The sequence below is a fragment of the Enhydra lutris genome, unplaced genomic scaffold (assembly GCF_002288905.1).
Source record: "Enhydra lutris kenyoni isolate GAN:26980312 unplaced genomic scaffold, ASM228890v2 scaffoldscaffold4, whole genome shotgun sequence".
Taxonomy (NCBI): Eukaryota; Metazoa; Chordata; class Mammalia; order Carnivora; family Mustelidae; genus Enhydra; species Enhydra lutris.
In genome coordinates, this window is record NW_019154088.1 from 58,909,488 (window position 1) to 58,927,071 (window position 17,584).

The 17,584-nt window shown below is 44.5% G+C and overlaps 1 protein-coding gene across 1 annotated transcript in view; it reads left to right on the top strand.

Moving 5' to 3' along the window:
* The window catches only part of LOC111160521 (ras homolog family member J), a 78,871-nt gene that overhangs the window by 38,784 nt on the left and 22,503 nt on the right, over positions 1 to 17,584 (top strand). The window contains exon 2 of the mRNA XM_022523682.1: positions 17,216 to 17,274. Within this exon, the coding sequence (XP_022379390.1) occupies positions 17,216 to 17,274 (59 nt within the window). The remainder of the gene's footprint in view (positions 1 to 17,215; positions 17,275 to 17,584) is intronic.

Consider the following 17,584-nt stretch of genomic DNA (forward strand, 5'->3'; position numbering starts at 1 on the left):
TCTAGCCAGAAGGAGTCCTATAGCTTAAGTAAAGGACCTGGAATTTAGTCTTCTGGGTCCCAGTTGGTGTGACTTGGGTCATGTGCTAATTCCCAACCAGTCAACAAAATAGGGATACAGAATATGTGACAGGCTTACAGTAACCCCAGCTCGCTCTTGCAACCAGTCAAAGCCCGCTGCATAATGCTTCTCAGGGCATTTTTAGGAAACGGAGGAACGTATGAAATTGGTGCTGGAAGAAACAAGATACATCCACTCCACTCCCTGTCCCTACAGAGCTAATAGCCTCTGAAGAATTAGCAGGAGGATGGGAACTCACGACTCAGTGCATGCATGAATCATTTCTGATCCATGAGGGCTAACAAGTGTGAAGCCCTGGAAACTTTCCCCTAGCAACAGAATTCAGGCTGACTTTTCTGTTAAAAACCACCACTAGGAAGCCACCATATGCTCAAAATTGCTGGCCTCTGGCAGTGATTTAGAAGCAAAACCTTTCATGTCCAATTAGCCTACACTTCGATTCATGCAGTGCCTAAGAATTCACCTTTATTTATAAGTTCAAGGCTTCAGACAAATTTGACAAGAGCTACTGAAAGTTAAAATGTTTGCAAGGATGTTAGTTTCCTCCATTGAGCATGATTAAATTTCCCCATATAGAGCTGCTTAGAGAAAACTGCAAGTAGTTGGTTCCATCCAAACCTCACATTACTAGACATATCCATTCTCCACTTTGTTTACAACATTATATATCGGATTTAATTCTCAGCCCACGTGTTATCCCTCATCATCAATCTAAATGCTCTAAGTCAGTGGTTCTTAATCTCAGCCACACAGTGTGGTCATTTGGGGAGGTTTCAGAGATATCTACACCTAGGTCTCAGCCCCAGGGATCCTGTGAGCATTGGCCCAGGGCCTGGGCAAGGTTGAGGACCACGGCTCTAAGTACAACCTTGTTGGAGATGAAGTGTATCCTAGGAAACATGTTCAATTTGCACATATAACTAACTTAAATGCTAGAGTCAATCAGTCAAGAAACAGTCGACATTGATCTAGGATTAAATCAAGTTCAGGGAGAACTGTTCTCTAGATCAACAGCCAGCCACTCATCTGTGCATGCTTTTGCCCTCACCACCCCAGACACATCACATCTCTGCTGCCATCACCCGGGCTAAGCCACCGCCATCTTCCTCGGCCACTAAAACAGGCCCCCTATTCTCTCTTGCCTGCCGTCAAAAAGCAGCCAGCAGCCAGTGTGAGCTTCTTAAAATATAAATAAGAACATGTAATTTCCTTCCTCAAAAACCTTCAAAGGCTTCCTACTGCTCATGCTACAAAACACACAAGCTCTCCAGGCCATTGTCTGCTCACCCTCTTCATTTACTACACTCTGACCACCTTGACCTTTCATTTCCTGCACATCTTTTCTACCTCAGGCTTCTGTGTGTGTTGTTCTCTCTCCCTTAAACACACACACACACACACACACACACACACACACACACACACCCCTGATCTCTTCCCACCACACACACACACATACTCCCTGCCTTGCTCACTTTACTCACTGCTGCTATCTCAGCTTAAAGTCACTTCCTCAAAGAGACTGTCCCTGACCCCCAATCTAGAGTGAGTCCCGTGTTTTATACTCTCTCAGTGCCTGACTTTGTATCTTTCTGGTGTGGGGTTATTTTTAGGGTATGTGGCTCCCCCTCTAGACCATAAACTCCCTGAAGACAAGGACAGTTCTGCTTTGGTCACCCAGCAACACTTTCTCTGACCCATAGTAGATGCTTAGTAAATATTCAATGTAAATAAAACAAGTGTGTTTTATTGCACCATTTACTGACACGGAGGGATACTGTAAAAAATAGATCATGAAGTGTACAGCCATGTTTACGCAACACAGTGTTCAGAATCCTGCCCCTACATTCTATAAGCAGTCCCGTTATGAAGCCCCAGAGGAAGTTTTCCCACAGTCTCAGTTCTATGTATACTTATGTTTCTCTTGAGTGACCTGCTGGTGTTTTGCTATCATATTCCGTAAATCATTCAATTTTGATTCTACAATGATTCTATAAATCATTAACCAATTAGGCTTCCCTCTTTGCTTTGACCGAAAAGAAGCCCAGGGTCAGATTTGCAAGCTTCCCCAGCCTTAACCCTTGCCAGCCCCGGAGGAGACTCTCATGATTCTAACCCTAATCAAGTTTCATCTAATCAGTCCTTCCTTCATTTTCCCTCTGCTTCTCTTTCTTAATTATGATGTATTATAAGCCATCTTAAATACTCTATGGAACTAAGCAAGACATAATAACTAAATTAAATAATGACAAATAAGTTATTCAAGGAAAAGAGAAAGCACACCTATGTGATGAGTTGTTTCAGTGGATTCAATAAGACCTCTTTTCCCTGCTTAAGAAAGAAGAATCTGGGGCACCTGGGTGGCTCAGTGGGTTAAGCCTCTGCATTCGGCTCAGGTCATGGTCTCAGGGTCCTGGGATCGAGGCCCACATCAGGCTCTCTGCTCAACAGGGAACCTGCTACCCGCCTCTCTCTCTGTTGCTCTGCCTGCCTCTCTGCCACTCTGACTACTCGTGACCTCTCTGTCAAATACATAAATAAATAAAATCTTTTTTTAAAAAGAAAGAAAGAAAGAAGAATCCAACAGGAAAAGACCAGAATGGGCTTAGGCACATAGGTAACAGTGGGCTTCTAAATCCATCAGCAAAAAAAAAAAAAAAAAAAAAAAAGACATTGGAAAACAAAGTCCTCTGATTCCAAAGAGAGAGCAGAACTTTTACTTTTCTGGGCAGACAGATCCCAAAGGGGAAGTGGGAAGTACTAAGCAAGGCATGCCCTTGCATGCTAAGTGTTGCTCCCACACTTAGCAATCAGATCATTCTGATTCTCTCCACTTTCCCAGGGGTGGTCAGGCCAAGCCTTAACACTTATTGATACCCTTCACGTGGAAACTTTAAGTCAAGAGAAAGAATGTCCTCTCCCCTCAAACATCATTGACTTGCAAACATTTATTTGACTAGTAGCTATTTTACAATATAGTTACTGTATTCATTTTATATTGCTGCCATAACAAATTATAAGCTTATCATCTCACATTTCTGAAGATCCAAAATGTATCTCACTAAGGTACAATCAAGGTGTAGGCAGAGCTGTATTCCTACCGGCTCTGGGGAGAGTCCATTCTCAGTCTTTTCCAGCTTCTGTGGACCCTTTTGTACCACTCCAACTTTTGCTCCAGCTCTGACATGTTTGACTCTGATCCCCTCCCACACCTCCCTCTTTCCCTTATAAGGACATGTGGGACTACATTGAGCCCACCAGGTAATCCAGGAAAATCTCCCCAGCTCAAGATCCTTAATTTAATCATTTTAATCACATTAACAAAGTCTCCTTTGCCACATAAGGTAACCTATTGACAGATTAGGGAATTAGGAGGTGGATACCTTTGGAAGATCTTTATTCTGCTTTACCTTTGTTGCATTAAATCAGGCATCTGCGGATATGGCAAGGTATGAATTTGGGATAGGATTAAAACAATATCAAAGAACGGTCTCCCGTATCTGGAACCATCCACTCAAACCACTTCCTTTATTACAACGGTTACATCAAAAGACATGATACAAAAAATACTTTTTGGCCCTGGAAAAGTAGTCAAGGAATATTTCTAAAGCTGATTTTAACCCTCACAAAAACATCCCTTCCTCCTGATCTGTAGCCCTCTAGCATGCAGCTGTGAGGAAAGAACTATTTTGTTATTCTGCCCCACCCCTAGTCCCCCCTCTACTTCCACACCCCACCCCCTGGAACTCTCACCAGTCTCTGTGGTCCTCCAGACCTTCCCACCCCTTCCACTCCCCACTCCTGAGATTTCCTGCCCTCCAGTCACTCCACCAGTCCCATTCCCAGAAAGACAACAGCATCAGAATGGGGCATGAGATGGAGTAAGAAGTATTTCCTAAGAAAAGGAACGTGAAGATGAGACCTTTGACAGAGAAACTGGGAAATTCCCACAACTCTATAGGAAGAACCTGACTGGATTTTTGGATAATTTTTCTAGCCCCGCTGCTGGCTCTGGATTGTTTATGTATATTGTTTATTCTCTTGCCTTTCCTTACTCTTGAATAAAAGGTCAAGGCCTCTATAACTGTGAAGGTGAAAACCCTTCAGAATTCAGGGTGATGACATGCAAAGGGACATCCAATAGATACTTGTTTGTTATTAATCATGAGCATCTGGCTGTCATTTGCTTGCAAGTGCCAATTCCTAATTCTCTCATCTGCTAAAAATACACTCACCTGAATACTTCAAAAGCACACAGGCTTTAAATAATATCATAAATCATTTCTTTAGTATTTTCTCTCACTGGGTGAGGCCACTGCCCCCTTCTTGTCTATCTCTGATTTTCTCCAGCCATTTCTATTTTTAGGTGGGGCAGGACTTACTGGTTTGTAAGGCTGATCTCTTCTCACTCTTCCTGGGGTTATATAACAACAACCAGTCATAAATGACATACTCACAGAGAGCCAGAAGACCTGATCTCTATAGACTTTAGACCAAAGTCTAAAAGAGAAAAGTTCTTGTTGACCATTGAAGAATCAGCCAATGTGATGATTTAAAAAAACAAAGAAAGTATGAATTTGTCTCAAGATGTATGGTTAATGCTCTTACCTCACTAATTCTGTATTTTCAAAAAAACTATCTGGAACATAATTAGATGTGTTCAGTTATTTTTCTCTCTCCTTCTTGGCTGGGCAGTGAGATCAGGAAGCAGAGTCTGAGGAGCCGGGACTGGCCCCCCAGGGCTCCCAGGCAGCATGGTGGCCAGAGTGATGGTAGAGCCGCAGAGGTCAAGGGCTTGGGCTTCTCCCCTAAGGCCCTGAAACTGAAGACCTCAAGGGCTGCATTATATCATACAATACCAGATCAGGGTTGTCTCAACTGTCAGTGCTGGGAACTAGCCAAATATGCCATCACTGTCCATCTTGGAGTGAGCCCAAGCCTTGAGCTCAATAGCTTTCCTTGTTTTCTAGAATTGATCAATTTCAATTCAACAATTATGTCTCCTGGCCTCTACACCTGAAAGTATCACCAGGACCCTCTACTGTGATTTCCTGAGTATACGGAAAGCTGCAAGTCTGCAGACTCTCCTCCAACCTATCAGATGCTCCTGAAATCCCTATTAGAGATTTATCAGTTTGGTGTGATCATCTGTAAAATGTATGCTCTCTTCAGGGGTTGGAAGGGTGGATTTTAGGCTATCCATTCATTCAACAAATATCCATTTATTAAATACCCTTACTTCCAAGACACTGCTGGATCCCAGAAGTTTGTCTTTGCCTGTAAGGAATTCACAGTCTAGTCAGTTATTAATCATTTGTAGAACCTCAATGTGTGGGGAAAACAGAGGACAATAGATGTTGGTAAGGAAGATGGGGACAGAAGGACACCAGTTACTGAGCCAGAGAGGGGAAACAGGGTGAGGGGAGTTCATCCAAACAAATCAGACGTGTCTGGATGAGCTCCACCAGCGGTTCTGAAAGCCAGGACTGCATGAGCCTCTACACTAGATAGACAGACAGACAGCAGCAAGAGTAGATACTTCCACAGGTCCAGAAGCACACTTTTTTTTTAAGTTTTTATTTATTTGACAGAGAGAGAGCAGGAGGGCACAGCAGAGAAAGTGGCAGAGGGAGAAACAGGTTCCCTGCTAGGCAGGGAGCACGATGTGGGGCTCAATCCCAGGACCCTGGGGTCATGACCTGAGCTGAAGGCAGACACTTAACAGACTGAGCCATCCAGGTGCCCCTGGAAGCACACTTTCTAAAATAGATCACAGAACTTCACAAAGACACTCAGAAATCCCCACACACAAGAAAGCACACTGGTGTTTATTATGCTCCAAGCTGCCAGGGTACAATCTACTGAAATACTGAAATAAATTACTGAGCAAATCAGTTCTTTTCATGGTCTCATTTGCCCAAATCACTTGCCTCCCTCCCCTTACTCATGCTCTCACATTTTGAGGTCAATTTCCTCTCAGTGATGACCCAGGGGAATGACACAACATTTTCCAAGCCTCAAGATTACTTGTTTATAATTTCCTCTTTTTACAATCCTCATTTTTGGCACAAGTTCCTTCCAAGCCTCAAATTCCCATCAAGGAAACCAACAGCCATTTCCAGAGGCTCACTCTTAGCAGAACCAGTAATGTGCTTATGCCCCCTTATGCCCCCTTAATTCCTGAAGACCAATGAGGGGGCAGGTGAAAGTGGGCCCTCCAGTTGCTGGACCTGGCTCCTTCTTGCATTTCTTTGGTAGAGTACCCTTTCCCATTCATAAATACCTGTCAACCACCTGACCCTGTGTCCACATGACTCCCACCAGCACAACCGCATTTTGCTTCTGACCAATTCCTGACGACTCAAGAGTGCCATCATCTTATCTCTCATTCCCCTTTCAGCCCTTGAGCCTTTAACCTTCTGGTCTGGTAGAAATTGCCATCCCAGCTACCCCTGATGTCCTTGACAATATAGTAGTTTAAACTCCTCAGTATCTATGGATTCCAAGAGAAAGACATGATGTTAGTATCACACCAGAGTTCGACAAGTGACCTCCCTGACCTGTGAAACAAACAGCTGCATTATAAATGTATCAGGTATACAAGAAAGGATATTAACTTATAAATGTTTATAATCTTCCCCTTCCCCCTCTTCCTATCCCCAACCCCACTGCTATGGAAGAGAGAAAATACCTCTGACTACTCAGCTTCCCTCCCCTCCAAAGCCCAATGGAGAGCACCCCACAAGTCTTGGGCTTCCTTGTGTTGGCAGAAAGAAGACTAAAATATGTACAGAAGGAGCGCTGGTAAAGAGTGGGGGATAGGGACAAAGCTTCAAGGCTGTTGGTAGGCTCTGAAAAATACTGAGAAGATGAATTTAAGAAGCAGTGCTATGGTTTATGATTTGAATCCCGCTTTGGTGTCTTTATCTTTCACTTACAGTCAGAGTGGTAGACAAGGAAAGCATCAGCAACCAAGAAGAAGACAACCCAGATGACATTTAATCTAATCTGTATAGAACAGTGATAATCATAAAACGATAGCCACAACTGGGGAGCACCCAAATATCATTTTTTTTCTGACTTACGTGTTCAAGATAACAAAGTACAGAAAAAAATGAAAAGCATTTTCTGTAAATATTTTTATAGAGGCAATATAGAATTTTATCTCCTATCAGACATTATATCCTCACTATTTTACCTCACTTCTCACTACTGTTTAAAAGGTTACATTTGGGGGTTGCTTGAGTGGGGCAGTCCTTTGAGGTTCAGACTCTTGGTTTCAGATCAAGTCTGATCTCAGGGTCATGAGATCCAGCCCTGGATTGGACTCCTTGCGAAGCATGGAGATTGCTTGAGATTCTCTCTCTCCCTCTCCCTCTGTCCCTTCCCCAGAGCTCTTTCTCCCTCTAATATAAATACATAAATCTTTAAAAAATATAAAATAAAATAAAATAAAAGTTTACAATGTAAGGTTGCTCCATAACTGAAGGGGACCAATTCCCAATTACTGCACTTTTAGGTTTCTGTTAGCAACTATAAATACTTTGGTGATAAATTGTCTTATAGGAATATATTGTTGTGCATATGTATGATTATTCCTGGGGATACACCGTAGAGATAGAATTGCTGAGTCAGAGACAGATCCGTGTTTCAGCGTTTGATCTATATGGAAAAATGGCTTGCCAGAAAACTTGAACCAATTTACATTTCCTCCACATTCTTGTATTCACCAACACTGGGTGCCACTCTCTTCATTTTGTCAATTTGATAGGCCAGAGGTTATATCTTGTTTAACTTGAATATTTTCACTCCAATATTCACTGGCCCTTAATTTATTTGTAAATTATACATATTCTTTATTTTTTTCTTTTGGATCAGTTATTATTCTTATTGATTAGGATATACCCTATGTATCAAAGATAACCTTCTTTAACCTTCATATATCATGATTATGTTTTCCCAGTACACTTATGTTTCTTTTTTTCAAATCAAATGTATTGATCATTTTCTTTATGGTGTTCTTCACTTGCTGTTTTATCTCCAAATAGTAACCAACTGTCTAAATACAATATATTGACTACTTCATCTTTCTTCATTGCCATTTATATACTAAATTCTTACACAGGTAGCATCGGCTCTGTGGCTGAGATTCCTGTTCCGTTTCATTGATTCTCGTGCTGGTGCCATGCTTCTTTAATTAGTATAACCTTATAATACATGTTAATGTATATTAACCCACTTATCCTATCATTTTTTAATTATTAGCTATCCTCACCAATTTCACTTTCCATATAACGACTGTAATCACTCTGTGGGGTTCCCAGTTCAAAAATCCTATTGGAATTATTTTAACTTATTAAACTGAGGAAGCCTGACATCTTTTTAATACAGAGCTTCTTGTCCAGATCCGTGTTTCTCCATACCCTTCTTTTATGTTGCTCTGCAGAGTACTTTTTCCAGAAAGGTCTGGCACATTACTAGGCAGTTTATAGTTTTTGTTGTCATTTTGAAAAGAATACTTTCCATCATATTTTCTAAATACTTATAGCTGGTACCTGATGGAATTTTTATGGGCCAATAATTCTTCGAAAATTCTTCACAGGAACACACCAGTCCACCTTCATCTTCACCCGATCTTTGCATTTCCACAGTGACTATTTCTAAACAAGGGGGGGAGAGTGCCATTATACCCTAAGTGCCTCATTCCCCTATTGTATAGGTCAGACATGGCCAAAAAGATATCTGTGCAGCATTCGGTAAACTTTACGATTTTCCCACATATTATTTCATCTAATATTCACAATACCTGTCTGAAGTGGATTACTCTAGAGTAATCAAGTTGTCATTAGTCCCATCTTGAAGATGAGAAAACAGAGGTTCAGATCTGAATCAGTCTCCTGAAGAGCTTGGTTAAAACGCAGACATCTGGGGTGCCTACAAGGCTCAGATGGTTGAGTGTCTGCCTTGAGCTCAGGTCATGATCTCAGATCCTAGGATGGAGCCCCACTTCAAGATCCCTGCTTAGCAGGGAGTGGGCTTCTCCCTCTCCCTCTGCCACTCCCCCTGCTTGTGCGCTCTCTCCCCTACCCGACAAATGAAAAAATAAAATCTTTGTAAAAACTAAAAAAAAAAAAAAAAAAAAAAAGGCAAACATCTGGGTCCTGTCCCACACCTATTCCGTCAAAATCTTAGGGGCAGGGTGTGAAACCAGGGAATCCGTGTTTTTAACTAGCTCCCCCTGGTGGCTGCCGTGAAACATTTCCATCACAGTGTCAAAAGGCTAAAATTGAACGTTTCTGCCTCCAGCTTAGGCATCTATTCCACCATACTTCACGGCAAACCCAATAATTATGAAGGTTCTTTAAGCAATTTATGAAGAAGCTGGCATTTTTTAAACGTATCTCTTTATACAGGGATCCTGCAAAAAACATGCTCTGGTTTGCCACGACAAGCCCCTGTGTGCAGGCTTCACTTATCATTCAGTCACTTCTTCCCAAAGTCTTCATTAAAAGACAGATCCCTTGTACTCTGTGGCTAATGCCAAGCTGCCTGGCTACTATGGCTTTCACAGCCCCAGTGAACCTCAGGACACCTTGGCAGTGGTCCGGCCCTACTGGCCTAGAATCCGGCAGCCCCAGGCTGGTGAGAGTTGTCTGGAAAAGTGGCAGAGGGCTCCAAACACAGATCCCAGCCAGCAAAGCCCCACTGCCAGGGCAATCTCTCACAGTAGGTGGGCCAGCTCCAGTGGAGGACGCCATTGCTGGTGACTCCATCCTGCCCGTTACTGTACAGAAAAGCTCAAGGTGACCCTCTGGGAAACGCCTAAGACTCATCTACAGAAAATAAATGTCTCAGAGAAAACCTTCCACTTGGGTAGAGTTTAATGCACTTATCAGTCACTCAGCCACCGTTTGTGGAGTTACAGGGCCGCCCACGCTGAGCTCTGAGAGGTGAGAATAAATAATGTGCAATGCTGTATGGCTCAGGAGCAAGGAGGCCTAGAAAGAGGCTTAATGTATTTGGAGGGAATCAAGAAAAAGTTATGGAAGGGAGTATTATGGTTGTGGGAGTTTTCCAGACTGACAAGTGCAGAGAGAGCATTCCAGAATTTCTTTTTCCAGAATTCCGGAGGGACTAGCTTAAGCAAAGGCATCATGAGTACAATAGACTGTAAGAACTGTGGATCACTGGATGGTTAAAAAAAAATAATAATAAAAGAGAGCTGGAAGAGTAAGCCAGGGCCAGATTACAAGGACTCTGTAAACTCTTGGAAGGTATTTGAAGTTTATCTTGGAGATGTTCGGGAGCCACAGCTGCGTGAACTCTGGTGGCAGTAAGGAAAGCACAGCAGCTGAGCCTGGAGGCCGGATGTGGATTAGGCGGCTTTGGCCACTGACAAGCCTGGGAAATAGGGCCCGCACAGGGACAGCTGCAAGGATAATAAAGAGGACTCAGATTCCCAAGCTGCCAAGCAGGTAGAATTGGCAGGATGAATGTCGTGGAAGGAAAAGTGAGGCCAAGAAGAACTCCGAAATTCCAGGATGTGGATGTCATGGAATCATGGCTTTGTGAAATTCCTTGAAAACCCTTGACAGGAACATACTATAAGTGTGTTCATCCCCAGTTGGCTCCAAGAGTCCTAGAACTAAACAAGCTCTGCCCCATCCTCCTCCTCCTCCTTCTCTTCCATCATCAGACAAGTACTGGCAAGAGCAGACCTTTCCTGAATGCACACTCCACGCCCAGAACCAAGGCAGCTTCATTCCCACAAGCTCTGTCCTCAAAGTTATTGTTCTTTAAGAAGCCATTTGTTCAGTGATGCCTCCTTCCACTTGTGTGAGCTTTGCTGTACAAAATCATCATACCCACGCTCTCTCTTGCTCCCCAAACTTCCAATAAGAAAAATCAAGACTTAGGGAAGCTGTGGCTTGCTCAAGCTCCCAGAGTTCATTTGCAGTGAGTCCACAGTTCCAACCAGTTCTTCCACCTTAAAATCCAGGGCGGTTACACCTCAAAATAACCACAAACCCAATCCCCTGTCATGATGCCTAAATGCCTAGAAGAGAAAGAAACATGACCAGGGATGGAAGATGCCTGCAGATATGTGGTAGCCGGTTCACATGGAATTCTCATTTTTGTAGGACCCATATACAGACCCAACAATGACAACAACACTAATAACAACAAAAGACCTCAACTCAGAATCTGAACAGATTCTTGGGTAGCGTGTTGGGTTTTCTCCTTGGTCTGTGTTCTACAGAAACAAGACCTCATGCCCGCACATCAAATAAGAGACATCCCCAGGCGACTTGTATTTGGGGAATAAGTAGGGGAGGAAAAGGGTAGAGGGAAAGGGAGAGCCTGCTGCTCAGCAAAGAAGCAAAGAAGGGGAAAAAGCTAGCTGGGGTAGGCCAGTGTAGACGGGTGAGAAGGGTTTCAACCCACATGAAGAAAGAGGATCGTGAACGCTGGAAGTTTGAAACTAACCAGGAAGGAATTCACCAACATTCTTATTTAGGAAAATGTATCTTTTATTTCTAGTTTCATACAGTTTTCTAAACTACTTTTTTTTAAGGATTTTTATTCGTCAGAAAGAGAGAGCATGGGCAGTAGGGAAGGGCAGAGGCAGAGGGAGAAGCAGGCTCCCCACTGAACAGGGAACCGGACACAGGGCTTGATCCCAGGACTCTGGGATCATGACCTGAGCCAAAGGCAGACACTTAACCAACTGAGCCACCCAGGCATGCCCTAACTTATTTTAATTTGAAGAAAGTCTCAGATGCTTCTGAACTGGTCCCTTATAAAAGGAACATGTGCACTCTGAGGCTTCAACCAGGTCACAAACACACACAGGCAGCTCCTAAGAGTGACCAGGGAAGCTAGGTAACTCACTGCCCCAGACAGGCTCTTCCCGAAAGGAAGAAGAGTAGGGGATGAGGGTCAGTTCAGAGAGGGGAAAGGTGAGGCTGCTCCTGAAGGTGTCGGTCAGCTAGGCATGATCAAAGTCATGATCAAGAATTTTCATTTAAATTCTTAGACACAGACGACTGTTGTGATGATTACCCCTGACTTTGAACAGCTTAGAAAGAGTTTTTATGGCCCCTTAGGGTAAACATGATTTGTTCATTTCCCAGGTGAGAGACCTACTGGCTTGCCCAACATCTCAGCAAATGAGTCACAAAGCATGGACTTGGATTCAGACATGAACAAAAATTATCTGAAACTTGGATATAAGGCTAAGAGCATGAAACTCTCCTTTCGCTGTCTTGTAGGGGCAACCCTCCCCCCAGGGACTAACAATCTAAGGGAATGTACCTTTGTGTGTGATTCTGCTAACTAAAAACTTGGGGACTTTCAGAAGGTGCATGTTAGCTTATAAATCTTCTCAGGTGGACACGCAAAGAATTCCCATTTAGTAGAAAAGAAAACACGGAAGGTTATCTTTTCCACAGAACAACTAGTTTCCCATTGAACCTAGTCACTTCCTCCAACCCCTCTTCTTTTTAAGTACCTCTAAATGTCAGTTCTTCAAAATGCTCCTTGTATAAGATTTGTCACCTTACTGGTTCCCTCATCAATAAGTTAATAAATCTTTGACCTATCTTCATCCTATATTTACCTGAGAGCCACATTTTTTATCTTCTTTAAAATTCTATTTCTTGCTAGGTATATCACCTAGTGTTTCTTCCTCCAAAATAGCACCTTTATGGTATTACATGCACACACCTCATTGGGTCTGCTTCAACCTACCTCCCAGAGTATACTCCACACGAGCCATGCGGACAGCTAGCTAGGTGCTGGGAAGGAAAGGGCGGCTTCCTCCTGGCTGACCTGGCATTTCCACCATGCGGTTCTTTGGCTTCATCATTGATGCATCATGTTGACTTCCAAAGACTGCTCCTGGAGGATGAGATGGCCAGCCCACCACCTAACAAGGGAGGGACTTTGGCTCAAGTGCCTCGTGCTGCTCATGAGCTGGGCTAAGGGTCTGACCTGGCTTTCGGGGAATGACCAACACTTCCTCATCCAGGTTTGCAAATGACACATGGGGCCAGACACAAGGGGACTGAAATGCCAAGGGGAGCAGGTTCCGAGCCCACCCGGGACATTTTCTTTCTGGGTGATGCTCAAGAGATCCCACCCCCGACTTCGACTTCATTAGCACCTCGTTTGGCTCACAAAATTAACCACTCCCGTCTGTGCAAAGAACCACAAGGAAGCAAAGATCTTAAAGGATTTGGAGAAGGCCTTCATTTTACATCTTAACAGGTCGTTGGCAACTTTTCACACTTTACTGAGAGAACCAACAGCCATTATCAGGTCATCTGACCCACTCTCTTTAAAACCCCTCTACACTCAGTAAACAACTCTAATAGCTCCAAGAATAGATGGTGTTCTGGGATCGTAGCCTGACCATAGCCTGACCGCAGTCTGCCAGGCAGATTAGCTGGCTGCGCCTTCCCAGCAGTCCATGTCCTGCCAGGGGGCTTCTAGCTGCAGCTTGGTGCATTTTGAAGGATTTCTTCCACCTGAGTTGCCCCTGGTGTTCTGTTTCTGTACCATGTGCTCAGCCTCAACTGTGTGTACTAGGAACTGTGCTGTGTACCATGTGGGATAGGAAGTATGGACATTCTTCCTCCAGGGTCTTCCTATCTAGCAGGAGATAGAAGACAGAGATCTAAATAGCCACCATTTGGGGGTAGAAAGTGACCAGTAGGGGCGCCTGGGTGTCTCAGTGGGTTAAGCTTCTGCCTTTAGCTCAGGTCAGGATCTCAGGGTCCTGGGATGGGGCCCTGCATTGGGCTCCCTGCTCAGTGGCGAGTCTGCTTCTCCTTCTCCCTTTCCCTCTCCCTCTGTGATCTAACTCTCAGTCTCTCAAATAAATAAAGTTAAAAAAAAAAAAGTGACCAGAAATTCACAAATATTATGAATTTTTGTGCCAGTTAATCAGCACTGGGGATTCAGTGGACAGCAAGACAGGTCCCTGTCTTTACTAAAGGTTCAGGAAGCCTTTGTTGAAGGAGGGGAGGGGAGGGTAATAATTGTTCAGCGCTTCCTATAGACCAGGCTGTGTGCCAGGCATTTTCTCATTTAACATGCTCTTTACAGGTGCTCTCTTTGGTAGGTGATGTTATCCCCATCTTTAACAAATAAGAAAGGCAGGGCTCAGAGATGTTAGGTGACTTTCCCAAGATCACACAAATGGTGAACAGCAAAGGTAGGTGTCCAACACGGAACCATGGGACTTAGAAGATCTTGTTCTTTCATCTTCACTACATTTACTATCAGCATCGTAGGGCCTTTCGTGCTGTCATGTGTTTCCAAACTGAAGAACTTTGTAGGACACAGGTTGGCAAGCCATAAGGCATCCACTGCTCCTTTAAGATAAGGACTCATAAAGCCATTTGCTGTCTGGACAGCCTATGATGATTAATGCTTGGTTCTGTCCCTTTGTGTTCCCTAGCATCATCCGTGGGATCCACTTATCTCCCTCCAATAAAATGGGAGACTGAAAGAGCAGAAAAGAGAAAATAAAGTGATTGCCAGGGCTAGGGGTACAAGCGCTGCCCCTCCTTTTGGGATCCCTCCACCAGGGCTGGCCAAATACACAGAGTAGATAGCCGCTATCCAACAAAGCTGAAAGCCAATGAGACTTCTACCTGAAAAATGCACACACCACACACCCCTTTTTCCTTAATACGAGGAAATTATTTCAATTCCTTCTCTTTCACTTTCTTTGGGAGAAAGAATTCGGGACTTTCGTAGCTTCACAAAGCCTTTGGGGAAAAGTCTAAATTAGTGCGTCAGGACCGCCAGGCACTGTGCGCTCACCTATTCGGCCCCACCTCCCCCAGTAAACCCGGGTTACCTGGTGAGCCACCCCTTGTCCCTCCCCTAGTGTGCCCTGAGTAACTCACAGCCACCCCTGGGACGCAGCTTACACCTGTCCTCCCGAAAGTCTTGTCTGACACGCGTTGCGTGTGTGCGCGTGCGTGCGTGTGTGCGCCGCGCATGGTCCCTCCCCCGCCGGCACGCACACACATGCGCGCATGCCCAGTAAAACAGTAATGGCCCTACTGTGTGCTCCCACAGCCCTCCACGCTGCCCCAGCAGGGTGTTTACCACGTGGCACTGTGCCCAGCCAGGCCTTGCAGGTGAACCCCTCCTCCCCACCCCCCAGGACAGGAGGGATTCTAGCTGGTCTTTGTAGTCCCAACACTGAGTGCGGTCCAGGAACCCCGTAAACCCTGGGAAGGACAGACAGAGGGCAAACTCTGCCGGAGTCTCCCAAAGGCTGCAGGGGGAGCAAAGGGTGGGGCCGGAGGGATGAGCCCGCAGCACTCCTACAACAGAGGTCAGAGCCATTGATGAGGAACATCTGCAGCGCCCACGGGGGCCATGAGGATGACCTGGCATCTGGTGCTCGCGCTGGAGATGGCCCTGGGCCTGCAGGTCGTGGGACGCTCCAGGAGGGTCCCCAAAACAACCCTTGCCTCCCCCTCCACCCCCGACCCGCCTGTCCTGGGCTCACCAGAGCAGGAAATTCCATGCTGTAATGGTTGGATTTCTTCCCTTCATTCCTGACCCATGACTAGGTAGCGAATTGGTCATGAAAGAAACCACTTCGGCAGACTTTAGGAACATCTGAGTGTGCGCCAAGCATGCAGGGAGAGGGGAAATAGGTCCGGACAGTGCTGGGGCGACACAGTCTCACCTTCGTTCCCATTGCTCGCCTGATAGGAAAGGAAATCAAAACGTTGGGAAGCCCCTCTTCTGTCAGCATGGTCGCCGGCGTTGCGTGGAGCTGGGTCCGCCAGGTCTACGTTTGAAAGCTGCTCCGGGCGAGCGGCTGCAGCCCCGTTATCCAGCCGCACACGTGTCGATCTGGGTAGATGAGAAACATCGTTTCCGGTGTCTAGGGAGGCAGCGCTTTTAAACCAATGCTTTTCAGAGGATGAGACTTTGAGAGGTACTTAGCCTTCGTGTAGCCCAGGAACCTGAGAACCAATACCGGTCCAATCAGTCCTGAATCAGCAGCTCTGAAACAGGCTGGAGAACCCGGGGTGGTGGGCAGGGGCGGGAAGCCAGTGACAAAGGTTCCTCTGCCATAGATCTGTCTTTCCTGCATAGCTAATGGTTGGAGGAACAAAAATCATTTTTATACTATTTGTATTTGCACATTTTTTGATTAAGTAGGGAAAAAAAAATCAGTCTCCCTCACATTTTACTTCCTTTTTCTAAAAAGATTAAATGGGGGGGGGGGCTTAAATTCACTCTTTCTATTCACCATGAGGTTGTATTTCTTTTGCATTCCATGTGATCCGTCTCAGTTTAGTTTCAAGTTGGGACTCTATTTCATTTCCAGACATGTACAGAGTGGTCTGTATCCCTCTATTACTTCTCCCTTTGGGGCACAATTACTCGGCAAGGCAGTAAGCCTGCTAGGTAAATCAAACTGTCAACTTTCCACTCTATGTACACCCTTCAGGTCTATGAAAGCAAACCCGGACAACATCTCCTTCTGCACCTAACATTCAATATTGTAATAAATCAGGTAGGCTAAAGCACTTATTTAATCTTAAAAAAAAAACTTTTTAAAAATAAATGTTAAGCCCTTCTCATTTCATTATTAGCTTTGCCTTATAGACTATAAAATAGGTAGGTGAGTCACTAGTCTTGGTTTTCATGGTTTTATTAACATTTCAGAGACAGACTATAGCAGAAAGATTTCGAACAGAGAAGTTGCTCACACAGTTCTATATCCTGAAACATGGCTCAAATGAAATAAAAGAAAAAAATAACCAAACCAAGAAAGGATCCAGCAACCTTTTCCTTTCAAGAGCTTGATATTCCAGGGCCTAATCGGGATCCATGAGTAGCCTACAGAGCGCCCTCGCGGCACCAATAATACTCATCTCAGCTGAAAAATTAGGAACTTGGCTGAGCCCATCTGCTCTCACTGCAGACCAAGGTTGCCTTTCATTTGGAAATCATGCGGTCAGCTTGGTTTAGAATATACGTGGGTGAGGCATATGCTTCTCCTTACTGCCCAGGAAGATGCTGGCGTGGAGAAATGTGAAGCTTCCTGATGAACACTTGCATTTATGGACTCTCCTCTTCTCTTCTCCCCTAGTTACCGTGACAGTGGGAGGCAAGCAACACTTGCTCGGACTGTATGACACCGCGGGACAGGTACAGTGTCGCTGTTTTGATTCATTAAGGGTTTGGGAGTAGGGAGAATGATCCATGTGGCTAGGCATGTAGGAACCGATATGACCTGTTCTGATCACTTGGGACAAATTTATTGTCTATCTAAATGACAACCAATGGCATATTCTTAATATCTTAATGTTTATAATTACAAAAAAGCCAAATCATTACATTACTCAAAGTGTTGATGGGCAAATAACCATTCATTCATTGGTTGGTGTATATCAATAACCAAAATAATGTTGTTTGGCCAAGTACCTCAATTTCTTCCTACCCATGCCAATTCCAAATT